At 39.5% G+C, this 27,953-nt stretch overlaps 3 protein-coding genes across 3 annotated transcripts in view; 2 read left to right on the top strand and 1 right to left on the bottom strand.

Annotated features, from left to right (window-relative positions):
- ECM2 (extracellular matrix protein 2) overlaps positions 1–7,595 on the top strand; it is a 51,066-nt gene extending 43,471 nt beyond the window's left edge. The window contains exons 9-10 of the mRNA XM_049770050.1: positions 22–348; positions 7,273–7,595. Coding sequence (XP_049626007.1) covers positions 22–348; positions 7,273–7,441 — 496 coding nt within the window. The 3' untranslated portion in view covers positions 7,442–7,595. The remainder of the gene's footprint in view (positions 1–21; positions 349–7,272) is intronic.
- The window catches only part of CENPP (centromere protein P), a 250,947-nt gene that overhangs the window by 83,293 nt on the left and 139,701 nt on the right, over positions 1–27,953 (bottom strand). The gene's annotated exons all lie outside the window — the stretch shown is intronic.
- Positions 25,115–27,953, top strand: part of ASPN (asporin) — a 35,588-nt gene continuing 32,749 nt past the window's right edge. The window contains exon 1 of the mRNA XM_049770103.1: positions 25,115–25,293. The gene's annotated coding sequence lies outside the window, so the exon portion shown is untranslated. The remainder of the gene's footprint in view (positions 25,294–27,953) is intronic.

Genomic DNA, 27,953 nt, shown 5'->3' with positions numbered 1-27,953 from the left:
GATTTTCTTTCTTTGTTACAGAAACCTAGAATCAATTGATATGTCCTACAATAAGCTCTACCATGTCCCCTCTTATCTACCCAAGTCACTGCTACATCTTGTGCTCATTGGAAATCAGATAGAGCGTATCCCTGGCTTTGTGTTGGGCCACATGGAGCCAGGCCTGGAATATCTGTACCTGTCATTTAACAAGCTTGCTGATGATGGCTTGGACCAGGTCTCATTCTATGGGGCATACCATTCTCTGAGAGAACTATTTCTGGACCACAATCACTTAAAATCTATACCAAGTGGGATCCAAGAAATGAAAGCACTACATTTCCTGAGGTTGAACAACAACAAGATACGGTAAATTCTCCTTTTTTTCAAGTATTAATTTAAATTGTTGTGGTTGGCAAAACAGGTCACTAAATAACTAGGATCCAATATCTGGTATTTGCTTTATGGAAAAAAAAGTGGTGAGGCTGGGTTTTATAGTGGTTAAAACGCATGCCAGGTTTGATTCCCAGGACCATAAAGTCAACTGAACATGTTGGTTGTAGCCCTAGAGTCCCTAAACATTGCTAGAGTGCCCTGGAAATCCCTGAACCCTTGCGTAAAACCAATGAGCCAATGATCTGGTAAGCTGAGAATTACCAGTTGGGCTTCTGGACCACCTGAACACTATGGTGAAGCCAAAAACAAGTGGTGAGAGATGGCAAGATTGGCAAGTGTTAATAAATATCAAAGATAACAGGTATTTAGGGAGTAATTACATTATTATCAATTAATCTACCTCAGGTTTGGAGGCCACACCAGTGATGCTCAGAAACTACTAGTACAGCAGGGCTTCTCAAATAGTGGGCTCTGTAAAGGGGGGGCACGTTTGGGGGCCGGAGAGATAGCATGGAAGTAAGGCATTTGCTTTTCATGCAGAAGGTCACTGGTTCGAATCCTGGCATCCCATATGGTTCCCGAGCCTGCCAGTAGCGATTTCTGAGGTGGAGCCAGGAGTAACTCTTGAACACTGCTGGGTGTGATCAAAAACCAAAGGCAAAAAAAGGGGGGGCACGTTTGACCTCAGCAAACACTGTCATAACAAACTAAGCCCCGTGTTTATGTCTCTGTATGTCTCTGGAGCTGAGAGTTGCTGTGTCCTGCTTCAAACCTCACTATGAAAAGCTATGCATTGCGAAACGTGCTCATTGTAGCCATTAATCCAGACATCACCTCTGATTAAAACATCAGCTCAAATTATTTTATATATTTTTGTTTTGCAGGTTAAAGTTTTTTTTAAATAAAGGTACTATTTACAGTCGCGTGGGAGGGCACGAAAATTGTTTTCTTCGTCCTAGGGGGGCATGACAGAAAATAATTGAGAAGCACTGTAGTACAGTAATCAGAGTCAGCCCTTTGTGTTGCTCAGGAAATCATACAATGGTGAGGACAAACTCAGGCCTCTTGTATGCAAAGCATGGGTTTAATCCATCAAGTTTCCTCTCTCTGGCCCACACTATAGTTTCTAAATTATTTGTAAATATGTTGGCAAATTGCTATTATAAAACATTTAAAAAATAGATGCTAGAACATAAAACTCAGGGTCTAGATACATGAGCAGATGAAATTTCAAGGTAAGTGCATCTTTTTCTTCATGTATAATATTATAAGTTCTAGTCTTTACAGGATGCTCAAGAGGGAGGGTCTGGGTGGGGGTGGTGAACTTCCAGGCTCTTGCTAAATTGCTAAATTTCCAAGCTCTTGAAGGATCTCTTTCCTTTCTGGGAACTGGGAACTTTTGCCAGCATGGGAAATGGCAGGCCTCCATGCCAAACGCCTTTCTACCAAGCCTAGGGAAAATGCGGGGCTTGGGCCACCCAAGAGCCTTCCATCTCCTTTTTCCTGGACTCCAGGGCTATGGGGGCCAGTGACGTGGGTGCAGGGGAGGAGTTAAAGGGGACCCCAGACTTTCCCAACCCCCACAGAACACAAGAGGGGCTTGGCTTTGGAAAGTCTCAGGCAACTTTCCTTCCTACCAGTATAGGAAAGTGGGGGCGGAAAGTAGACAATTAATTACGATATCATTGGGTTTAATCTGTTTGTCATATACAGAATGTCTATGTTGTATACTTTCCTTCCCCCCTTGGCTACCACCCAGAAGCTCATTTTTAATCCTTTACTCCCTCTACCCTACATTTAACCATTTTTATCCTCAGTTCTTGGCTCCCCACGAAGCATATCTTTATCCCCACTCAAGCCAGCTGCCAAACAGCTATCAAAGTCAAAAATTAGACTTTCAGGCTGAGAAGAAACCAGTACTCTGTTCCTATTTATCTATTTTCAGTGGCCTACTGTCCTCTACCTACCTTCACTGTGTAACTGCGGTTTCTACCACACTAGGTTTCTGATTAGTCCCCACTCAAAGACATTTCCCGATGGGACTTCTGGGAGCCATTTTGTAGACTCCAGTAGGCCAAATCACAGACCAAAGAGGTGTCCTGAATTCAACACCCTCCCCTGACTGTTTCTAATGACATGAAAGGGACATATATATACACACACATATATATATATATATATACACACACACACACACATATATCCTTTGAATATCTTAGATGTATTCCCTTAACTGCTATAACTCTTATTGAATGTCCCCTTATACAGTGACAATTTTGCCCACTGTTTTTTTGTTTTTGTGATATGTTCAATAAGAAATTCTGGTAGAAGAGTCTTTCACTTTAGAATTCATATCAGACTCAAGTTAAGGGGATTGTTGGACTTGTTCCCTTGGCCTTCAGAGGCACCAATAATAACTTGTAGCATTGTTCCTCTTTTGCATAGGTGCATTAAAATGGGATATTACATATGCAAACAAGTTCTTATCTAATAGAGATAGGAACACAAATTTTGTAATGCAGTTGGGCCTTATACCCTGAACATTGGCATAATGACCTGGTTCAGACCTCAGAAGGTGTACAGGCATTGCCCGTACAACCCTGAACTATTGACCGTTTATAGAAACAACCACAATTGTCTACAACATCACCAGGAAGCAAACCTCTACCAGGGAAGACCCTACCACTACCCTGGCAATGACTTACTCCAAAGAGTGTTCTCTTAACACTCAGATGACTCAGCAATAGCAACAACCTGCTTGCATAAGACACTTCACATCTAATGGTGAGGTGAAACCAGAGGATGCTCCACATCATCCTGACTTCGATGAAGGAAATGCACAGAAACCAGAATCTTTAACTACAGAAACCTGACACCAACAACAGCTAATGTATGAAAAAATTTCACCAGGACCACAGAGAATGACTCAGGAGTTGGACAACCAGGGTTGGAACCCAGAGTCAGTTCCCCCCCGCCTTTTTTTCAAGTGGACATTCTTTATACTTTAATTTATGAGATACTTTAAATTCATTAGTTTAACTGGCCCCAATATCAGCCCTCTTATATCACTATTACAAACATTGCTTTTTTTACACCTTAAAAATGTCAAATGCAGGGGCCGGAGAGATAGCATGGAGGTAAGGCGTTTGCCTTTCATGCAGGAGGTCATCGGTTCGAATCCCGGCGTCCCATATGGTCCCCCGTGCCTGCCAGGAACAATTTCTGAGCCTGGAGCCAGGAATAATCCCTGAGCACTGCCGGGTGTGACCCAAAAACCACAAAAAAAAAAAAAAAAAGTCAAATGCAAATATAATCATTTACTCCCAATTATTTTACTTAACCGGGTGACATCAGCCAGGTTAAAAGTGACTGGGAGTAATTTTTCAAGATTCTCAAGTCACATAATAACCAAAACAATATTTTGGTCTAAATTCTTTTTTAAATTAATATCTTTATTTAAACATCTTGATTACAAATACAGTTGTAGTTGGGCTTCAGTCATGTAAAGAACACCCCCCTTCACCAGTGCAACATTCCCATCATCAATGTCCCAAATCTCCTTCCTCCCCACCCCACCCAGACCTGTACTCTAGACAGGCTTTCTACTTTCCTGATTCATTCACATTGTTACAGAGACAGTCTTATGCAAGAAAACTTTTTATTTAGCCCAAGGCCTTTTTATTAATTCATTTTCCCAATATTTTGCTGGGCCTATGCAAACAACAATTGCCACTCTCACACTGTTATTACTGTATTTTTTTGTTTTGTTTTTGGGCCACACTCGGTGGTGCTCAGGGATTAAACTCCTGGCTGTCTGCTCAGAAATAGCTCCTGGCAGGCACGGGGGACCATATGGGACACCGGGATTCAAACCACCACCTTTGGTCCTGGATCGGCAGCTTGCAAGGCAAACGCCGCTGTGCTATCTCTCCAGGCCCCATTACTGTATTTTTTAACTCTTATTCTTTTTTATTAAAAAAACAAAACAAAACAAAAAACCTAGGGGCCGGAGAGATAACATGGAGGTAAGGCGTTTGCCTCTCATGCAAAAGGTCATCGGTTCGAATCCCGGCGTCCCATATGGTCCCCCGTGCTTGCCAGGAGTGACTTCTGAGCATGGAGCCAGGAGTAACTCCTGAGCACTGCCGGGTGAGACCCAAAAACCAAAAAAAAAACAAAAAAAAAAAACAACAACAAAAAAAACTAAACTTGCTTTAATGAATTGATTGTGATTCAATAATTTTCAAAAATATTCTTTCATTTCTCTTCCATCTCTTTAATTTTTCTTTCAATTTTTTTTCTAAATCATGTTGCTTTTGGTCTTCCTAAAACAAATGTTTTATTTATCAGTTATGTCAACTATGTAGTGCATTTTCTTTAAATAAATTAAAAAAAAAAGTAAAAAAAAATTTTTTTAAAGTGATCTCCCCCACACTTTTGTTAATTATCAATGAGGCAACATTGTTATTCTGAAAGGCAGGAAAATTGCTCATCAGTTCTTTCTGCCACATTTAGAATCAAGTAAGATGCTAGTTTTACTTGAATACTGAAATACAGACATGAGAGTGCCAGATTTGGGGACAAGGGGAAGGGGAAGGGGAAGGGGAAGAAAGAGGTATATTGGAAGTAACACAGCAATATAGTTGGAGGATCTGAAGCATATGGTGGTGCTATAGGAGGGAATAATATGCACCAAATCCTTAATACAGTGAACAGTGCATATGCTTTCCATGTAGCTCTCCCAGGTTTGGACACCACATGGTCCCTCCGAGCCTGCCAGGAGTGATTCCTGAGTGTAGAGAGTCAAGATTAACTTCTGAATACAGCTAGGTATGGCCCAAAAGTTGTGAGTGGCGGTGGACAATGCAGGAAGAGATAGGGAGACATATTGAATTGGAGGTGACATAGGGGTAGATGAGGGAGGGTCATGTGCAGTAACTTTGGTTTGTTATCGTGCTACATCCAACAATGCTCAGGGGTTACCTCTGTTTCTGTATTCAGGAATTAGGTCCTGTCAATTGTCCTGCAAGGCAAAAAACCTACTCACCATACTATCTCTCCGGTCCCTATGTGTGCAGTAACTTGGAACACTATTATAAGTTGGACCACTATTGTAACCCTATTTTTTGTTTTGTTTTGTTTTTGGGTCACCCCGGGTGGCGCTCGGGTTATTCCTGGCTCTATGCTCATAAATCACTCCTGGCAGGCTCAAGGAACCATATGGGATGCCGGGATTCGAAACACTGCCCTTCTGCATGCAAGGCAAATAAATGCCTTACCTCCATGCTATGCCTCCGGCCCCAACTGTATAAACTTTTTTAAGAAGTTAGTTTTATAGATTTGTAGTAAACCTTCTATGTTCAGTACATAACTTCTGAACTGAACTTATTAAAAATGAGATCATTTGGAAATATACTGATAATCTTTCTATATAATTTAAACCACTAAATGTTATATGTCAAGTATATCTTAATAAAACTGGAAAAATGATATACTATACATAAACCAGAAATAGTAGGGTATATTAAATTATTCCTAATGGCTGTCTCTGGAAAAAGAAAGCTGGCACCTAAATACTTTGGCTTTATTATTTTTTTTTGGCATTCTCCCTTTCTCTTGAGAAGCAATATGAATGTATGGTTTTAAATTTTCACTATTGTTTCAATCAATTGCAATTACTGTTCTGACACTGTCTTTGGCTCAAGGCAGCCCTTGCAGCAATCCTGTCCTTGGGCAGGTCTCTGATGATGATTTTCCCTTCAGTAAGAAACAGTGTTTACAGATTCCAATCTGGACCCAGACATGTTCTTTGCAAATGTGTCCTCAGTGTTTTGAAGAGTAATATCTGCCAAGAAATATGTACTTTGTAAAAAAAAAAAAAAGTATGAGTTCATACTGATTTTCTCAATTCAAATCAGGGCTGCTCCTACTCCAACTCCTCAGTTTTTTGTACTTCCGACTCCGACTCCAACTCCTCTACTCAGACTCTGACTTCGACTCTGAGTCCACAGCCTTGCTTCTCCCTCCATGTCCCTTTGCATCAAGGCTGTGGAGTCGGGAGATAAATGCTCTGACTCTGACTCGACTCCTCAACTCCGACTCCAACTCCACAGCCCTGATTCAAATGTAGTGCTTGAGTTTTTCTTTTTGTTTTAAGCTCGTTTTACTTAATACTGAAAAACCTACAATATTAATTATTTTTATCAATATAATTAAATATATCAGCACTCCTAATCTGTATATAATTTCCTCATACCTTTAATAATAAATAGAGGTTCATTTTTTGGGGAATATATTCAGTCAATTACTTACTAATAATTTTTTTATTATTTCCTTTTATTCTACTACAATAAATTACATGTGCTAAAGGTGTTCAAATATCATTTTTATGTTTTCAGATTTATTATTATTATTCACAGAATCCTCTAAATAGGATCTCTAGGTAGAAAGGGAAAAACGTATGTGCAATTTTGCTAATTCCCTACTGTGGTTACTCTTTCATACAGTCCGTTTTCCCCTAAAAAACTAAAATGAGCTTTTGGTGTCTTGTGGATTTTGTTTTGTTGTGTGTCTGTGTGTGTCTGTATATACAAATCTTTTTTTTTATTTGGTTTTTGGACCATACCCGGTAACGCTCAGGGATAACTCATGGCTATGTGCTCAGAAGTTGCTCCTGGCTTGAGGGACCATATGGGATGCCGGGGGATCAAACTGCCAGGAACAATTTCTGAGTTTATAGCCAGGAGTGACCCCTGAGCACTGCCGAGTGTGACCCCAAAAACAAACAAACAAAAAACAAAACAACTTTTAAGAATAAAAGAACTTTTTAAAACAAATGCAAAATTTAAATGCTAAATTATGAAGGATTACTATTACTGAATGTCTATTTTTCCTTAGGAATATTCTCCCACAACAGATTTGCAATGATGAAGAGGACAGCGATTCAACCCTAGAACATCTTCATCTTGAAAACAATTATATTGCAACAAGAGAAATTTCACCCTATGCATTTTCATGCATAAGATCATACTCAAGTATTGTTCTTAAGCCACAAAAGATCAAGTAATTCCAAGTTATCCTATTGTTTATAAAACCTATTCATGTATTTGCTGCAGTAGCATTTATTATCTGTAAGATATATTGCTCATGTAATACTCACTATTATCATAACATTCAAGTTGGTTGACCAATCCATAAATAAACAACAAAAGCATCTACAAGGCGTCTTTCAGCAATTTTAGATATAACAGCTTCAGTTTCATAATTAGAAATAAGTAATCTCTTTTGGTGGGGGCACACCAGGTAGCGCTCAGGGTTTACTTCTGGATCTGCACTCAGAAATCAATCCTGGCCGGTTCGGGAACCATATAGGATATGGAAGATTAAACCCAGGTTGGCCGAGTACAAGACAAACAACTTACCTGCTGTGCTAACACTCTGGCCTTAGAAAGAAGTAATCTTATTGCAAATATTTCTTCCTACAAACAGAACTGGTGCACACCACTGGTAGGAAAATGTAGAACAGTGAGGCCTTTGTAATATACCTCAGTTATAAATAATTCCTTTTAAAATTATGTATATTGGGGCCGGGCGGTGGCGCTAGAGGTAAGGTGCCTGCCTTGCCTGCGCTAGCCTTGGATGGACCGCGGTTTGATCCCCCGGTGTCCCATATGGTCCCCCAAGCCAGGAGCGACTTCTGAGCGCATAGCCAGGAGTAATCCCTGAGCATCACCAGGTGTGGCCCAAAAACCAAAAAAAAAATTAAAAAAAAATAAATAAAAAATAAAATTATGTATATTATGATTCAAGATCAAGACAGAAAATATGTAGTACTTTTTTTCTTTTAAGCCAGTCAAATTGAGCAGTGGGGGGAGTAATATACCAACTTTTGTGATACTAACGTTAATAAGTTCTGATAAACCATTGCCATCGGACCAGCCAAATATGTAGTATATATGGATGGTGTCCTATTTATAATTTTACTATTAAAATAATTTATTAGGGTATTTTTTTTGTTTTATTCTTTTTGTTTTGTTTTTGGGTCACAACTGGTGGTGCTCAGGGGTTACTCCTGGCTCTTCACTCGAAAATTGCTCCTGACAGGCACAGGGGACCATTTAGGATGCTGGGATTTGAAACAACATTGGTCCTGGATCGGCTTCGTGCAAGGCAAATGCCGTACCAGTGTGTTATCTCTCTGGCCTTCATTTATTAAATTTTTTTTTTTTTTTTTTTTGGTTTTTGGGTCCCACTGGGCAGCGCCCAGGGGTTATTCCTGGCTCTAAACTCAGATATCACTCCTGGCAGGCTTGGGGACCATATGGGATGCTGGGATTTGAACCACTGTCCTTCTGCATGCAAGGCAAATGCCTTACCTCCATGCTATCTCTCCGGCCCAAATTTATTAGTTTTTTAAAGACCATACTCTTGTTGTTATTGGCATAAATGCAGTTAATTATTGGTGTGGCTTTGATTAATCACATGTGTGAAATAAAAAAGCTATCATAAAATTAATTTTCTGGTTTTGAGAACTACACTGAAGCTATGTATGTGGTTATTAATGTTAGGGGAAGCTAGGAGAAAGTGATATGTGAATTACATATGAAGTTTTATAAAATTTCTATAAGTCAAAACAGTAGGATATTTGAAGGTCAACCTCAGTTCTTTACTCAGGATCAAGATTTCATGGAAAGCAGCAATATTTGCTTAAACTATAATTATTCTTGAGTAAAGCCTTGTAAAATAACCACAACCATAATGCATGAGTTTACAAAAACTTTGCTCATCAGACAATGTTCCTACCTATCTCCTTTGCCCTGATTTTCTAAATTGTACCCTTTTATTAAGCTCTAATATAAAGTATTAGTTTTACTATGTACTTAATCCTTTCAAAACCATATATTGCAATTTTCATCATGTGAATGATTTTTCATCTTTACATCTAGCAGAATGCTTAAAAGACACAGAAGGAGATCATGGTAACACCTCTTGTTATTTGTCTTGTACACAAGGAACTTCAGTTTTGCCCTTTGCTACCTCAGTATATTTTTGGGGTTTTTGTTTGTTTGTTTTGAAAAAGCACCCTAATTTTTCAAACTTCCATTAATCTTTCCAAAGTTCTCTTGTCACTCTCAAAAGTTTTCAGTCCCACTTCATGGTATTGTTATGAGGTTCAGAGAAGAATAAAAAGCATCTGGGAAAGTTGGAGTGCATGAGGAGTGATTATTATTACCAGAGTTTCATTTATGAGAGCAACTGGCATATTCAATCAAAGTTGATTACTTCCTCAGCAACTTCCATGATTTACACACTTGAATTAAGTTTTTCTAAGTACCCTCTTTACATATCTAGGATTTTGAGATTACATCATTAACGAGTTGGCAACAGATGAAAGTGTCTAATTTCATAAAACAAAAAGTATACGCATAACCAGTTTAGCAATGTTTGTGCATTACTAATTAAAAGTGGTAAAAACAAAAATAACCAAAAAAAGTGGTAAAAACAAAGGCCAGAATGGCAGTACATAGGTAAGGTGTTTTGCCTTGCATGCTGCTGACTAGGGTTTATTTAATCCCTGGCATTTTATATAGACCCATGAGCCCATCAGGAGTAATCCCTGAGGGTAGAGTCAAGAGTAAATCCTGAGTACTGTTAGGTGTGGCCAAAAAAACTCTAAGATAAAATATCTAAATATAAGAAACAGGTAAGAAAAGGAAGGTTCAACAATATATTTAACAAAAACCTGTGTGCAATGATTCTTGTGGCATGAACAAAAATGCATGAACACAAATGGTTTCCAGCAATCTATCCAGTAAACAAAACTAGTGTCAGAGGGCACGCCCACTGAATAAATTGAGTCAAGTAAATTAGCATTTAGGGACAAAAGAAAGAATGAACTATCCCTACATTTATTCTTCACCCTGACTACATTCAGCTGTGTTCCAAATATTGTTCTAGAGACCTTGACAAGCAGATGGAACTGTAATTTTGCTCTCTGGAATATATATAGTCTGGAAGAGAAATCGAGTAGGAAGTTAATTATGCAATCAAATTATAGGCAAACACGAAGGAATCAGCAAGCAGAAGAATACTAGGGCCCTGGAACTTTGCCTACATCTGGGGTAGGGGTGGGAGGACTTCCAGATCTCAGAGCTGAAGAGCATAAATCCCAGAGGATAAGGGTATCCTCATTACCTTTGGAGTAAACTTAGGCATGAGACCCTGCTGTGCATTCAGGTAGCCTACTAGAAGCAGAAGCTCTAGGAAGACTGAGAATTGCAATGACTGATGCTTTTGTGGCCCATGGTAGTGTTGGGGGTGGGGAATGACCCCATATGTAGTGCCTGGATCAAAATGGGGTTGGTTGGGGCCAGAGTGATAGCACAGCGGGTAGGATGTTTGCCTTGCAGGCAGCCAAAAGAGATTTAATCCTGGCATCCATATGGTCCCCCAAGCCTGCCAGGGTCACTTCTGAGCACCACCAGGTGTGATCGCAGGACCAAAACAATATATAGGGTTGGCCACATGCAAGGCAAGTTCAAGAAACTCTGACTCTCGTTCCAGTCCCTGGAATTTTGTTTTAATTTAGAAGATGCCTTATTATTTCATTTACTTTCCATTTTAAAATAAAGGCATGTCTAGCACTGAACTTATTCAGCCTTGAAATGTCATCATTCGGCTCTGGATAACATGATGATTTCACAGACAAAAAGAAAGTGATGAATGTCCTTATAGCAAACATTCTTCATGATATAATACTAAAAACAAACAGATGTGGTCTTTTTTTTTTTTGTTTTGTTTTTTTGGTTTGTTTGTTTCAGAAACATGCTGTAATTACTAATGCACATGAGCAGTCAAAAATTCCTGGCTAGTCATGATCAGAAATTGTAAGTAGTAGGGGCTGGAGAGATAGCACAGACGTAGGGTGTTTGCCTTGCAAGCATCCGACCCAGGACCAATGGTGGTTCGAATCCCAGCATATGGTCCCCCGTACCTGCCAGGAGCTATTTCTGAGGACAGAGCCAAAAGTAACCTCTGAGCGCCGCTGGGTGTGGCCCAAAAACAAAACAAAACAAAAAAATTGTTAGTAGTGTGTCATATTAGTATACACATACAAACAGTGCTAGTTGTGGGGCCAGAGCGACAGCACAGTGGTAGGGCATTTGCTTTGCACGTGGCTGACCCAGGACAAACCTGGGTTCGATCCCTGGCATCCCAATGGTTCCCTGAGCCAGGAGTGATTTCTAAACACAAAGCTAGGAGTAACCCCTGAGCATCACTGGGTGTGGCCCAAAAACCAAAAACAAAAAAAACACAAACAAACCCCAAAATCAAAAACCAGTGCTAGTTGTGTTTTTAATTTTGATATTTAGCTTACTGTAAAAAAGAATGTTTCAAAAACACTCTAAATAGGATTTGGTCAAAGATACATGTAGCCTGGGATCATGAATAATGGAATCAGATAATAGGGCATGTGGCAAATCCATCTTGTTCCCTAATGTCTGATTATGAAGTCTCTTAACTTTTCTGATATTCAATGGATTCAATTATAAAATGGTGAGTATGGAACAGATCAGTGGCTTTCATACCTACCTCATCAAGGGTGAGAGACCTTGAAGAGTCTCTGAAGAGAAAGAGTGTCCTCAAAGAAAGCACCTGTGATTCTATCACAGAGATATAGGTGCACATATACTACTTTACTTTTAATGAATGACTACAGTGCTATCTAAATTATATATTAGGTGTCAAAACTCAAAATGGCCTCCGGTCATAGTCCGTGTCTATTTCTCACCCTTTCCTCAGATCTCTCTATACTTCTGATGTATATAAGCTTCTTCTGCATGGTGCACTTGTTGATATATTTGTTCTTTTGGAGCCTTAAGACCCTGGGGGTAGGATCAGCCCTGAGTAGCTTTGTAATAACCAGTTTGCTGATATCTGACTGGAATTTCTTAAATGGCCAATGGATTATTCTGAAGAAAACTAGTTTCTGTAAGCACAGTACTGCATGGTGTGGTTGGACTTACATTCACAGCCTTTACTAAATCACACGATTCTATATGGAGCAGCAACTGGGGCTAGATGTTGGAACCAGGGTTAAAAAATAACAACTCGGGGCTGGAGAGATAGCATGGAGGTAAAGCATTTGCATGCAGAAGGTCAGTGGTTCAAATCCAGCATCCCATATGGTCCCAGTAGCTTGTCAGGAGCAATTTCTGAGTTCATAGCCAGGAGTAACCCCTGAGCGCTGCCGGGTGTGACCCAAATACTAAAAAAAAAAACAAAAGTTTAAAAAAAAAAAACACAACTCCTCTTGGGGAGTACATAGATTTCCCTGATATTTCAGTGGTGATGCCTATTCTGTATTATTTGGTACATTAATTTAGGTACAGGAATTCTTTTTTTTGTTTTGTTTTGTTTTTGGGCCACACCTGGCGGTGCTCAGGGGTTACTCCTGGCTGTCTGCTCAGAAATAGCTCCTGGCAGGCACGGGGGACCATATGGGACACCGGGATTCGAACCAACCACTTTTGGTCCTGGATCGGCTGCTTGCAAGGCAAACACCGCTGTGCTATCTCTCCGGGCCCAGGTACAGGAATTCTTAACAAATTTCCAGGTGAGAAGGAAAAAAGGGAGGAAGGAAGGAGGAGGAAGGAAGAAGGGAGGGAGGAAAATAATTCTAGTTAATATCAATTTTCTAATTTTGGATAGTGAAGGAAACCTATAACTGCCTGAGTCTGAACTAAACTTGCCATTTCTGACTCACATTGAAAAATGAAAAGCCTAGGAAGGTGTGAATAGAAATAGTGTATCTTCAGCTCTGGAGCAAAGATCACTTCTTATGGCAGAGGTAGGTATATGTTACAATTCTTACAAGGGTGATATTAACAAGTGATTATATATCGCTTTAGGGACACATCACCCTCCAGAGAGGGGAGGGAGGGGGAGGGGGAGGGAGAGAAGGGAGAAAGAGAGAGAGAGAGAGAGAGAGAGAGAGAGAGAGAGAGAGAGAGAGAGAGAGAGAGAGAGAGAGAGAGAGAGAGAGAGAGAGAGAGAGAGAAACCTCAAAGGGCAGAGTGCCTTATTTGGTGTAGTAGGTGTAGGATTGCTCCCTGGCACTGTATGGTTTCCAGTGTGGTCAGACCACAGGGAGTGACCCCAGAGCAAAGATAGAAGATGCTTCTGAATATTGTAGGGGATAAACCCCAAAGGAAAAAGTCAATGGCACCCCAATATGACTGCTTTGTGGGCCAGAGAGATATCACAGTGATAGGGCATTTGCCTTGTATGTGGCCAACCTGGGAAGGAGTTGGTTCGATTCCTGGCACCCCATATGATCCCCAAGCCTGCCAGGAGGGATTTCTGAGTGCAGAGTCAGGAGTAACCCCTAAGTGCCACCTGTTGTGGCCTAAAAACCAATCAATCAATAAATAAAATTTAAAAAAATATGGCTGCTTTCTGAACTCGAGATTTATTTATTTATTTATTTGTTTGTTTATTTATTTATTTTGGTTTTTGGTCACACCCGGCAGAGCTCAGGAGTTACTCTTGGCTCTACGCTCAGAAATCGCTCCTGGCAGGCTAGGGGGACCAAATGGGATGCCAGGATTCTAATCACTGTCCTTCTACATGCAAGGCAAATGCCCTACCTCCATGCTATCTCTCCAGCCCAACTTGAGATCTATTGATGCAGAGTGTTTGTCTGGGAGAGAATAAGTTTCTAAACACAGCTAAGGGTGATCCTGGTAGTGCTGACTGATGCCTGTGATCCCCTACACAGCTACAACGTGTGTGATCCCTTGTCATCAAAAGAGGAAAAAGGAAATGAAAAATAAAAAAAAAAAAAGAAGAAGAAAGGGAATGAGAAGGGAGAAATAACTGTTATCACATTAATGACAAACCATCCAAAACACTAGTTGAAATCTGCCCTGATCTGCGCAAATCACTTAAGAAATAAAGGTTCGGATAGTTTCTCACTTATACAGCAAGAGAATCTTGTTATTCTAATAACAGCACAGTACTAGATAGTGCCAATTTTTACATTCATTGGAAAGTTTACTGTGACAATGTTTGTTTCAATATAATGCTAGATTTAGTATATAAGTAAAATGTTGTTGCTGTTGTTTCAGGGCCACACCTGGCAGTGTTCCAGAGTTACTCCTGACTGCACTCAGGAATAATTCCTGGCAGGGGTTAGAGTGCCATATAGGATGCTAGGGATCAAACCCAGGTTGGCAGCATGCGACAAAAATGCCCTACTCACTGTGTTATTGCTCTGGTCCCACATATGTGAAATTTAAACCACAGATGGAGACATGCAGCTAAAGGATAAAACCCCAGGTTTTCCGTTGTGTTTAAGATTTTTAAAGGAGTAACTGAACTGAAAGATTCATATAAGATCATTAGAAATCAATAAAGAGGAGCCCCAGAGATAGCACAGCGGTAAGGCGTTTGTCTTGCAAGCAGCTGATCCAGGATGGATGACGGCTTGAATCCCGGCATCCCATATGGTCCCCTGTGCCTGCTAGGAGCAATTTATGAGCACAGAGCCAGGAGTAACCCGAGTGCCACTGGGTGTGACCCAAAAACAAAACAAAAAAATTCAATAAAGATACTTCTCTTAGGCCGAGCGATAGCACAGCAGTAAGGCGTTGACCTTGCATGCGGCCAGCACAGGACAGACCCCGATTCAATTCCTGGCATCCCATATGGCCCCTCAAGCCTGCCAGGAGTGATTTCTGAGCACAGAGACAGGAGTAATCCCTGAGCGCCGCTCAAAGTGACCCAAAAACTCACACACACAAAATAAAGATACGTTCTCTTATGAATATTTCCTGACATGGCCATCAGAGAGCAAGGAGTCTAATTTGAAAGCAATTTATGCTTTGATATTGCTAATATTTAGAAATAAACTGATTGTTTTTCTGCATAACAGCAACACTGACTTTTTTCTAAAGCCACCATTTAATCTAAAAGCATCATGAATTTCTATGTTCATGGATGCTGACACTAGAGATTAATATACTCAAATTCTGCTATTCAAGTGGAACTCCAATGAACTGGTTCAAACTCCCTGTTAATACATATTTTACCTCTTTCCCTGTTAAGAAAAGGGTTAGAAAGTTTCCTTATAAAATGTCTTACAGATTGACAGCTATCTAGTTAAGCCATCTATCCATAACTGAAAGAGGACTCAGATTCTTGGTCGGCTCAAAATTCAAACAAACTGAAGTACCATGAGAACAGGCAGAGATTTCTGACCAGCTCTAAGCTATACCAGATGATTCCAGGGCCCTTAAATCCCAGAAGTTTATGGAACATAAGGTCCATCTTAGACGTAAAAAATAATAGAGTATTGTTCTTCTGGAATGGAATTTAATTAGCTATGGACATGACCAAGTTTACTTAGATTTTGACTCCTAATTTCTTTGTGTAGAAAACTAAATGGGGAGAGAATACTGACTGCCAATGGCTGCTGAAAAGGTCTCTTGGGTGATAAGTGTGAGTGGCAACATCAGAGACATCAGATATGCTGAGTTCAACTTTTATCCTTAGGCACCGAGAGACCAAAAGGCAAGGTTCAGACTAGATGCAGGCTTCTTAAACAGAAGATATTAACTATTTGAGAAATTGGATTCCTTTAGTTTTGAAACACAGCAGGGAAAGGAATGGGTCTATTACACTACAGTGGTGGGCAACCTTTTTTTTTTTCAACTGAGCCAAATCTCGTCAAAACCTCTATTGAAATTTATTTTGAGAGCCACACAGGGTGCACATTGACAGAGGCTAGGAGCAGAGTCCTGACTCCTGGAGCAGCCGCCCGGCATACAGAAGAGCCGAAGAGCCGCATTAAAAAGTGTAAAGAGCTGCATGTGGCTCAAGAGCCGCGGCTTGCCGACCACTGCACTAGAACAAGAGCTAAGAAAGAGGGCAGGAGAGATACAAGAGCTAAGAAAGAGGGCAGGAGAGATAGCTAGAGGTAGAGCATTTGCCTTGCATGCAGGACGGTGATTCAAATCCTGGCATCCCATATGGTCCCCTGAGCATGCCAGGAGCGATTTCTGAGCATAGAGCCAGGTGTAACCCTTCCGTACTGCTGGGTGTGGCCCCCCAAAATCAAAAAACAAACCAACAAAAAGAGCTAAGAAAGACTCTCTTGTGGAGAGTTGGGTCCCTGGAACCATGCAGTTGTCTCAGTAGCTCTTGTTGTATCATGGTCTTTCAGTGACACCACTAGCTCTCTTATCCATTGCATGAGAGTAAGACCAAGTTAAAATATGGCAGGGCAGAGTACAGTGAAAGTGGGACTCATGAAGTTTAAAGCCACTTTTCAAGGCCAATGTAGCTCAGATGCAGATCAGAAAAGCAAATCTGATTAAACATATAAAAACGTGAATTCTTAAAATAGCATAAAGGGAGCCAAAGTGATAGCACAGCAGGTAGAGCATTTGCCTTGCACACAGCCAATCTGGGTTTGATCCTCAGCACCCCATATGGTCCCCCAAACCTGCCAGAAATGATCTTTGATTATTCAAAAGTCAGGAATATACTCTGGGCACACTGAAAGAGGTGTGATCCAACTCTACTTTTACAATAGCAGCAGTAACAATAACAATACACACAAAGTAAAAAAGAATACATTAAAAAGGCAAGCCAAACTTGAATGTGATAACTATATCATGCTGAAGATTAGCATTTCCCTATTGGGGACAATATGGGCTTCTTAATTCTTTCCTTTTCCCTTCCCTTCCCTTCCCTTCCCTTCCCTTCCCTTCCCTTCCCTCCCCCTCCCCCCTCCTTTCTTTTTTTTTTTTTTTTTTTTTTTTTTTTTTTTTTTTTTTTTTTGGTTTTTGGGCCACACCCAGTAACGCTCAGGGGTTACTCCTGGCTATGTGCTCAGAAGTTGCTCCTGGCTTGGGGGACCATATGGGACACCGGGGGATCGAACCGTGGTCCGTCCAAGGTTAGCGCAGGCAAGGCAGGCACCTTACCTTTAGCGCCACCGCCCGGCCCCTCTTTTTTTGTTTTGTTTTGTTTTGTTTTGTTTTGTTTTGGGTTATACTTGCAGCGCTCAGGGGTTACTCCTGGCTCTATGCTCAGAAATTGCTCCTGGCAGGCTCAGGGGACCATATGGGATGCCAGGATTCAAACAACCAACCTTTTGCATGCAGGGCAAATGCCTTACCTCCATGCTATATCTCCGGCCCCTGGGCTTATTTCAAGGGGCCATAGATTAAAAACAAAAACACATGGGTGGTGGGAGGAGTACTATGGCAAAAGACTAAGGGCCAGTTGGTAGAATAGGGGAACTGCAGGAAAGCAGTGGGAAAGAAGTGGGCCATGGTCAGAGAAGAATGAAAATCACTCCTGTAAATGATTCCTTTTTCCACAATAACTACATGGGTGAGCAGGCTGGGAGGGGAGTGGTACTCAGCTGTACCTTCTCATGAACAGACCTCAAGCAGATGGTTCTCCTGGCAAGAATATCAAGTATCACCTTTCTAGTCCTATGAACATCAGCTCCAATGGAACCTCAGCCAGCATTTAGAAAACATTTTCAAAGAAATTGAGATGTACTGTAAATAGTGAATTTATATGTTAATATAAATTTGGTCCAGTATGTCTTAGACAACGTTTCAAATGGTTTAACCGATAGCCCATATTTCTGTTGGAACAGTAAGCCATGTTGAATCTGGTCTGTCCCAATTACTATTTGCAAAAGAATATTTCTAACTTTGTAATAAATAGATCTTAAAAATTACATAACTGAAAAGGAAAATTAATGGTTAAGCACAATGATTTCTTCTTCCAACTTATGCTTTTCTTTCTATGTGGAAAAAAAGGATAAACCAAATCTCATAGTGAGAATATTTTTCCTTTGTGAAATATGTGAAGAACGTGGATCATCACAAGGAAAAGCAGATTGTATTAAAAATAACATGTGACTGTACTAAACACATATTAGGCTGGAAAAGAAAAGGAATACATCATGTTATTAAAATGTCATGGTGTGTTTCTGAGAAACAGGATCTCTGTGGTCAAATAAACTTATATTAAACTATCAGCTGGTATAAATTTTTACTATTCGGTATTTTTATACAAGTTTCACAATTGAAAATTCTGTCCACAATTAACTATTTTATATGGGACTGTCTGAGAAGTATAAAGTAAATTTAACTAATATTGTGACACTCAGAATAAAGCATTATGAATTATAAATATATAAACTATATTATAAATTATAAATATATTTTGGGGCAGTAGTTCTATAAAATGTGAAAAAATGGAGCTCTCTGAAGATAGCATTGAAGACACAATGGACACAACAGACACAATGTGTAGGGAAAAAACCATACGTTTCCAGTATGGAAAGAATCATGTAATTCTCCAAATCCTCTGAAAATTTACCTACCATTTTGAGATGAGGATAACACCTTAACTTAAAAACCTTTTCTACATGTAAATATTTCACTAACATTAAAAATTAAAAAGACGGGGCCGGAGAGATAGCATGGAGGTAAGGCGTTTGCCTTTCATGCAGGAGGTCATCGGTTCGAATCCCGGCGTCCCATATGCCCCCCCCCCCCCCCCACATGCCTGCCAGGAGCAATTTCTAAGCCTGGAGCCAGGAAAAACCCCTGAGCACTGCCGGCTGTGACCCAAAAAAACTACAAAAAAAAAAAAATTAAAAAGTTAAGGGGGACTGGAGCAATAGTAGAGTGGGTAAGGCACTTGTCTTTCATGTGTCCAATCCATGTTTGCTCCCTAGCACCCCTGTGGTCTCCTGAGCACCACTAAAAGTGATCCATGAGCGCAGAGCCAGGAATAAGCCCTGAGCACAGCTAGATGTGGTTCCAAAACGAAAAAACCAAAAAGATAAAATTAACTTAACCCAAAATGTATAACATTTTGCATTTAGCACACATTTATTTAGTAACATTTTCAAGGTTCAAGAAAAGAATTCATTACCTACATGTTGATCTACATTATCTTGCTATATTAACCAGTTAACACATTGTCTCTTTCATTTGATCTCTTTCCAAATTTCTATCAATATATTTATAGAACAGGCAGGGCTCCAGATATCACATGTCACCCCCAAAACTAGGGAGTGTTACGTGAAATTCAGTGAATTTCCTATAACAAGGGCATTTTCTACACAAACATGAAACAATCATATCTCTCACATGACTAAACCCAAGAAATTTAGCATGGTTTCTATGACATATCACTCATGTAAAATTTCCCCAATTGTTCTAACTCAACTGTCCTTAAAAGGGCATGCTGGACATGAACTTGTGTAGGTGTGTAGGCATGCACATACATGAAGTTCAGGATTTAATCCAGTTCACACACTGACCTCAGAGTCTCCTATCGTCAGTCATGTGTTGTCTAGAAAAGCCATTCTCTACTGAGCACTATTACCTTCTTTCTTTTTTTTGAAGGCAACAGGTAACCTGTAGATGTTTCTGAATCTCCACTTATTTGATTGCTCCTTCAGGATTAACAAACATTTAACATTAACGAAACATTTTTGTTAAGAATCCCATATATGGAGCCAAAGAGATAGCATGAAGGTAGGGCATTTGCCTTGCATGCAGAAGGATGGTGGTTTGAATCCTGGCATCCCATATGGTCGGTCCTCCAAGCCTGCCAGGAGTGATTTCTGAGCATAGAGCTAGGAGTGGCCCTTGAGCGCTGCCAGGTGTGATCCAACGCCCCCAAATGAATCTTATATAGGTGATGTAATTTCCTCTTAAGCACAAAGTGTCACATCACTTTAATATTAATTAGTTAATTAATATTTCATAACAGTAATTATGAACAGGAGTAATTGTTTGCTTCATCCTTCACATTGTATAATTACTACCCCAAATATAGTTATAATTCATAGTGCTTTATTCTAAGTATCACAATACTAGTTAAATTTGCTTCTCAGACAGTTCACATATAGAACAGGTAATTGTGAACATAATTCTCACATACTAATATATTTCTTTGTTTTGGTTTTTGGACCACACCCTGTGATGCTCAGGGGTTACTCGTGGCTATGCACTCAGAAATTGTTTCTGGTTCAGGGGACCATATGGGACGCCGGGAGATTGAACTGAGGTCTGTCTTAGCTTAGCCGCGTGCAAACACCTACCACTTGTGCCATCACTCCAGCCCCAGATACTACATATATTTTATAATATCACATACTGATTCCCCTTGAATGTCAATTATCTGTTCAGTAATCCACAGGGTGTTGTTCCGGGTGAATATTCTGCTATCCAAGAACACTTCATGTAGTAGTTTTCATGCCCTTGGGTTCTTTGTCTCAGTTTGTTATTACACTGGTGATTTCTTCTTATGGTGAATCTCTAATCCTGTGATCTTCTGAGTTCAGTTGGCCTACTCTAGGAGCCCTCAACCTCTGATACTCTTTCTTTGATTATCATTAAGTTATCATAAGATTTGTCACTGATGTAGTTGAGTCTAGTGTCAAGTCTGCTCTTTCTTAGAAGCTCAAAGTGCACATTCATGCTGGCTCTTGCTCTGCTCCCTCCTGCATTGCTACATTTGCTATTTCATGGTTCAGAAGATGGTTTAGTGGCTTAAAGCATTTGTCTAGCAAACACTAGGCTGATGCAAACACTTGGCCAAGAGTTCAAAGCCAGGAGATAACCTGCTCACACATATACTCACAGAGGATACAGATAGCTTTTATAGTATGGGATCCAGTGAGAAAAGTGTCTGAATGATTGATGCTCAGGGCTTAAAATGTGCCAAGGACAAGCATCAGACCATTTATCCCTAGTGCCACTGCATGATTGAGCTGACCTGACTACAAAGAGCCATTGTAAGAAGGAGCCACTCAGAGCTGGGGTTCAGGGAACAGTCTAAAGGGGGCTGTCCCCTACTTCTATGAATTGCTAAAATTTCATAGAATTTCAAGGCCAGCAGTGCTAGATCTATTTTTTTTCTATTGGTTTTTGGGTCTCACCCGGCAGCACTCAGGGGTTACTCCTCACTCTACGCTCAGAAATCGCTCCTGACAGGCTTAAGGACCCATCTGGGATGCTGGGATTTGAACCACCATCCTTCTGCATGCGAGGCAAACGCCCTACCTCCATGCTAGCTCTCCAGCCCCAGATCTAATTTTTTAGTTTAGCTGTAAATATGGACTTTGGTATAAAATGCAATGGATTTTAAAAATATATTATGGGCCAGGGTTATGGCTCAGTGGTACAGCACTTGCTTGTGGGAGGCCATGAGTTTGATTTTTGGCACCAAAAGTTCCCTTGAGCACAACTGGTAGTGATACTAAAGAACCAAACCAGGAATAATTTTTAAGTATGACTTTCTGTGCTATCTCTCCAGCCCCTACTTCATTCTTCTTTACATAGCATCTATCATGTAGTTGCCACAACAAGTGACAGAACAAAGGAAGGACTCACTATTCATTACATTAACTCAGAAAAGAGGACACAGAGAGATAGAGAGCCCATACACTAGCTGACCAAATACATGAAAACTCCATTACTAAGTGATATCTGTGCTTTGAAAAGTGTTGTTCCATCCACTAACAGTGGGTTCCCACTGTGCCTGGTGACATTTGTCTACAGACCTCTCAAGTGGTCATCTGTTAATGGCCATCTATCACTTTACTACAGTTCTAAATCAGAATGTTAGGAAAGGGTTTCAGAAATTATGTCCAAAATTGCTTTAACAACTTGATTTTTTTCCACCATGCTTAGGATATACTGAGCCATGTAAAAACATTTGTCTTGAGTTCCTTTTATGGAACTTAATGCTTCTGTTGATAAAATTTCAGTACTGAGTACTTTATCAGTTCAATAATCTTATATTGCTGACAATGTGATTATATGCAGCTTACTCACAATTTTTCAAGATCTTGTTTGATAGAGTACAGCTAATTCTTCAAAGTTTAGGTCTAAAGCTGATGAAGCAAAATCCAAACAATCAAAAAAAAAAAAACATATAGAAAGGAGTTAGGTTTCCTGTATTTTCACCAGGAACCAAAATTATAAGATGTTTTCCATATATATATCTGTATCTTATAGCTATATTATATATTATATCTATCTATCTATGTACTACATATAGATATAAGATATAGATACATTATAAAGAGAAGCTATAGAGTTGTGTACAGAATAGAAGCAGGTAAGGTTGAGTTCCTTCCCATAATATTTGTCAGTGAAGGCTAGTCAGCTCTGCAGCTGACCAGAACTGATCAAAACTTCTGGCAGTCAGAGAACTATGAAAGAAGGTTTGAACACTGGTTGGTTACCTTGAGTCACAATGTGTACCAAATAGGGTGAAGAAGTCAAATAAATACATTTCCAACTCCAGTACTGCATACCAGGCCTATTTTTCCTGGTTCTTGGACTAATGCAAGAGCCAGAATGAATATGGGTAGGGGGCCCGAAGAGATAGCACAGCGGCGAGATGCGGCGTTTGCCTTGCAAGCAGCTGATCCAGGACCAAAGGTGGTTGGTTCAAATCCCGGTGTCCCATATGGCCCCCCGTGCCTGCCAGGAGCTATTTCTGAACAGACAGCCAGGAGTAACCCCTGAGCACCTCCGGGTGTGGCCCAAAAACCAAAAAAAAAAAAATTTGTTTAGTTGGGTTTCAGTCATAAAAGGCACACTCTCCTTTGGTAGGAAAGAAAGTATGGGTAGGAAAGAAAGTATCTTTATTTAGACACCTTTGGATCAAGAACCTCATGGTAAATAGCTCTAGAGTCTCTAGACAAAGAGGGCAAAACTCTCCCAGAAGAGCATGAAGACTTTTGTATAAAGGAAATGGGAGAGGGTGGAGGTAAGCGGAAACACATCTCACTGACAGATGGAGTGTCCCTACACAGCCCTGTCAGATGCTATCATGTAAAAATAGAGCTAATACATTGGGAACTCTTAATTTTTTTAAAGATAAGTTAAAGATTTATAATTTTTCTTATTTTGTTTTATTGGGGGCGGCATACCTAGTGGTAACACCCATTTACCCCTGGTTCTCAGCTCAGGTATCATTCCTAGTGGGGGTTGGGGAACAGGAATATGGTGTCAGGAATTAAACCTGAGTTGATGACATGCAAGGCAAGTGTCCTATTAACTGTACTATTTATCTGGCTCTAAAGCTTTTCATTTTTTTTATTAATAGCTTTTCAGTTTTTAAAATGGAATTTCTATATACCCAAAACAAAGAGGTGAGCCTGAAAGGGTAGAATGAAAGTATCTGAATTCTCACTGTAATAAAACACATAAGAACTTTCCTGCTAAATACCAGTGTGAACACAGAATGTATCATCTGAAATCTCTCCATATACTATGATGCTATGAAATAATGAGAATGAACAAGTGGCAGCTAACCACAAGAATTTGTATGGATCTCAAAAGCAATGTTGAGTGAAAAAAGCCAGATCTCAAAGAGAAAACACAATAGTAATTAGATCAAGTTCAGGAGGAAGTTCTGGTGTCCCATCAGGCAAGGCATCCTCTGAGGGCAGTTGGCATCCTGTGATCACAAGCTCAGCTTGTGGAAACTACACAGTCCTACAAAGGTGTATATCTTTCTGCTGTGATGACACTCCAGTTAAGCTAGAAAACAGAACAGTATACAGAGAAAGAAGAGAATTGAAATCCAGAGTTACACATTTATGAATGCTGTTCTCCTAGAACTCAGGGCAATAAAGTCCAGGTCAACTTCTATGATATGTCAGTTCAGCACTGAAACAGACACATAGCTCAAGCTCAAAATAACTGACTCCATGAGAACATGAGCTTTCTAGCCATATAGGGGAGATGGCTATTCTCAGGGACTGACGTTCCCTCACTTGGGATTGGTCCAAGGGGTCTTTTTATTTAAACGGAGTGGGCAACCCTTCAAGAGAGGCAGTTTTTTTTTTTTTTCTTTCTAGGCTGTCACTCCCTCACTTAGTAAGCTGTGCCACTTTTCAGGAGAGTAAGGACAATGGACAATAAGATCATTTGCAGCAAGAGAAAATGGCTCTGCCAACCAAAGATAGTGGCTGTATTAGGGTGGTCCTTAAATTTCCACATCTGAAGAATGGCAGAAATTAGCCAGCATTAGTGAGTCTCACTAACACTACAAAAACATAATTTTTCAGAGGATTTGTCAATTGATCAGGGTATGAGTGATGGGTGGGGAAGAGTGTGCTAACAGTGTCTTTATTCTCCTACCTGACCCCAAGATCTTCCTAAATGCCATGTGGTTCCAGTGGATCTGTGCATTTTCTGTACCTCTATGTCTGCCTGCTTTTCTGCATATGCTGAGTCCGACTAGCCCCCAGTCAAGGCAACTGCTGTCAAGGACAATGCTCCATGCCCCAGTCACTGAAAGAGAACAAAAGCCTGGACTCCTTTCTCAGGTGCAGCTGGTTTTACATGCCAATAATGCTAAGCACTTCAGCAGGGTGACAAATGTTTTATGAGTCTATAACGTGAGCTATTCTTTTAAATTTGTAAGTACAAGTATTCATTCAATTAAGAATTTCATGAAGTATTTTTTAAAAATTAGGTATTTCTTGAATGGCTTTGGCTGCACTTTCAGTGGCCACTTGCCATGCATTATTAAACTTGTTCTTCAGAATCTTCCAGTAGACGTCTAGAGTTTAGCTAGAAGTCTTGGCTCAGATACAAAAAGTGATGGAAAACACATGAGCAGTAACAAGCTTTAATCTCTCTCCTCAGTACTAACATGGACTAATCTGGAAGCAGCTTCTCCAGTGTCACCCAGGGTGCAGCCACACCAGGCTCTGCTGAAGTACTTTTCCTCCAAATGTACCTTCTCAACTCTTCTTAAATACTAAAGTGCCTGAGAACACGTTCATTATAGATTACCAGGTACATGGTGGAAAATTCTATTTTCAAAGGACTACTCTTTTCTAACAAGGTATGTGGTTATCTTTGTTTTCCATGTACAATTATTTTATAATGGATACAAAGAGACATTAATGTGTTGATAGAAATGCTTATAAAATATATGCTAGGGCTTAAATTTATCTGCAAAATATCATGAAATTAGTACTTAATTATCAACTTCAAAGTTTGATTTTGTTCATTTTCAATGTCATTTTACAGCTAATGGAAAACTCTCAGTGTGTATTACTATGAATTTTAACCTGCTTAACTCTAAAAAATAATTTGAATTTGAATATCTTGCGATTCTATCTTTTAGGAAAATGTTATTACTTTAGTATTAGTGATAATGATGCTTGGATATATCATAAACACATTAAAGGAAATGAGTGATTATTTCTTTCAAAATGTAAAACTGATATTTTCTAGTGTATTTTTAATATATATCATACTCAAATATCATCTTTATACATTTGAATATTCATATTTTTTTTGATTAAAGTCTTTCTCACACTTATAGCATGGGGTACTGGGCAATTAAAATGGAAATCCCTATAGAAGCTGACTGTGCTAAAACACACACCTTACCTGCCTGAGACCTGGGTTCAATTAATGCACTGCAAAAAAATAAAAAGAAAAGAAGAAAGATAACAAAAGAGAACCTGCATAATTCCAGGAAATACTTATCAGTAGTAGCAGAATTAGTTTTTATTATCAATATGATGGTTAAGATATTTTCACAAAGTCTAGTCAGAATTTAACAGAAAGATTTTCTTTGTCTCCTTCCAAAGGACATTGTGTTATTAAATCTGGATGGAAATGACTGAACAATGTGTTAAGGAATGTACTTAACCGTTTTAATCCCTTGTCATTTTAGTAGAACAAAACAGTTTTTTGTTATGAATCAATTCAGGGCATGGCAGCCAAAACAGTTGACACATGGTGTAGGATTAAGTCACAAAGAGATCTGATGGGGTCCCCATATCTTAGAGGATTGTGTTTGTGTATATGTATGTATGTATGTATGTATGTATGTATGTATGTATGTATGTATGTATAAAGGAATAAAAAGAAACCCTGATTCCACATATACATAAAGCAGACTGATGTTTTCAATTTGTCAGCAATGTTGAGCAACACAAGTGTGGAGCAGAGATACAGGCAGTACAGTCTTTGTACCTCAAGGTTTTCAGACAGGATCTGAGATATATGATAAAGACAGTAACTTTACAAGCACAACTTAAAGCAATCAGAAAAAATATGAAGAGGGATATTCTTTGATTGTTTTATTCTGAAGAGAGCAACAAAGTTATTGGACTAAGTGATGATAAAGGAAAAGCAGCCAGCAATTTCTTTAATCAGATGCTACTTACATAATTCTAAGGTGTTTTTGTTTGTTTTTAAAGAAAAGTGTCTTCTTTCAAAGTATCAGTTTCCATGATAAGCTGTATTCTGCTTAAATTCTCAAATTCATGTTTGGACTTGTGAGTTAGATGTTTTCTCACAAGGCCATAACTTATATCTGAATTGTTTCTGTATTTCTTCTGCAAGATATTTTGGTGCATGCTAGTGTAAGTTATAGATACTCAACATGAGGATGGATACTTAACGAACGAACAGGGATATCTGAGACAAGGGGGAAGGATTGAATTTTAACACATGGGATTTAAAAGTGCAGTGATTTATTTTCTTAACAGTGTCCAATAGGAAATACCATTTCACTTACACACTTTTTCCATTCTAAATTTGTGAAATGCTTAAGTGGATAGAGTTTTATATAAACCCAGGAAGACACTTTTCATCTATATTCCCAGACCTGAGAACCTGGTTAAATCTCTGAGGAGAGGTTCTGGCCTGGATTTCATTGGGAGATGAAACTTGTCTGGAACAGGCTCTTCAGAGGGAGGACCATGAAGGAAGAGAAGAGGTCAACCTTGTGGTCACTGTTGTAAAAAAAAAAAGTACTGTGAGCAAAGCTCAAAAGCATGTTTCTCTCTCCTGGCTCTAAAATGCCATGATTTATTGGTATCAGCAGTAGCACTGAAATGATATTCCAAATATTATTCTTATTAAGAGAAACCTGAAACCAAACCCAAAGCTTTCCATGAGTAACAAACTGGCAAAATTGGGCTGAGAACAAGACAAATATTTTTTTCTTGCTCCTGAGGACAAGAGAAGTATTTGTCAAGGTTTTTAAATAACACAACTATATATGGCCAAAAACTAATCAAATAGAGTTTGAACAATACTAGTAAACTCCAAATTTAAAAATAATACAACTAAAAAGGCATATCAATACCAAAGAAATAAAATTTCCTCTATATTCTTTCAGAGTTTTGTTTGTTATTTGTTCTTATGATTTCAGAGCTACATCTGACTATGTGTTCAGGGCTTACTCCTGGCTCTATGATCAGGGATCAAATCTAGTGGTACTCTGGAGATCAGAGATCAAGCATGGGTCAGCTACATTCAAGACAATCATCCTAATCCCTATACAGTTTCTTCAGTTTTTATATTCTCTTTGAGTAACACTGCTGCTCTACCCTGAACATTCCAATCTTTTTCTACAGGTGAAAAACTGTTCAGCTACAATAGGGTCAGATCTGGGGTTTACACTCACAAATACTGTTTTAAGATTTTATTACTCAGCTGAAGGGTGTAAGTGTAAACTACACATGGAATCAAGGTTCATTA

This window comes from Suncus etruscus, chromosome 3 (genome assembly GCF_024139225.1).
Source record: "Suncus etruscus isolate mSunEtr1 chromosome 3, mSunEtr1.pri.cur, whole genome shotgun sequence".
NCBI classification, from domain to species: Eukaryota; Metazoa; Chordata; class Mammalia; order Eulipotyphla; family Soricidae; genus Suncus; species Suncus etruscus.
Note: the sequence above shows the minus strand (reverse complement) of the source record. Positions and strands in the feature narration are given on the sequence as shown.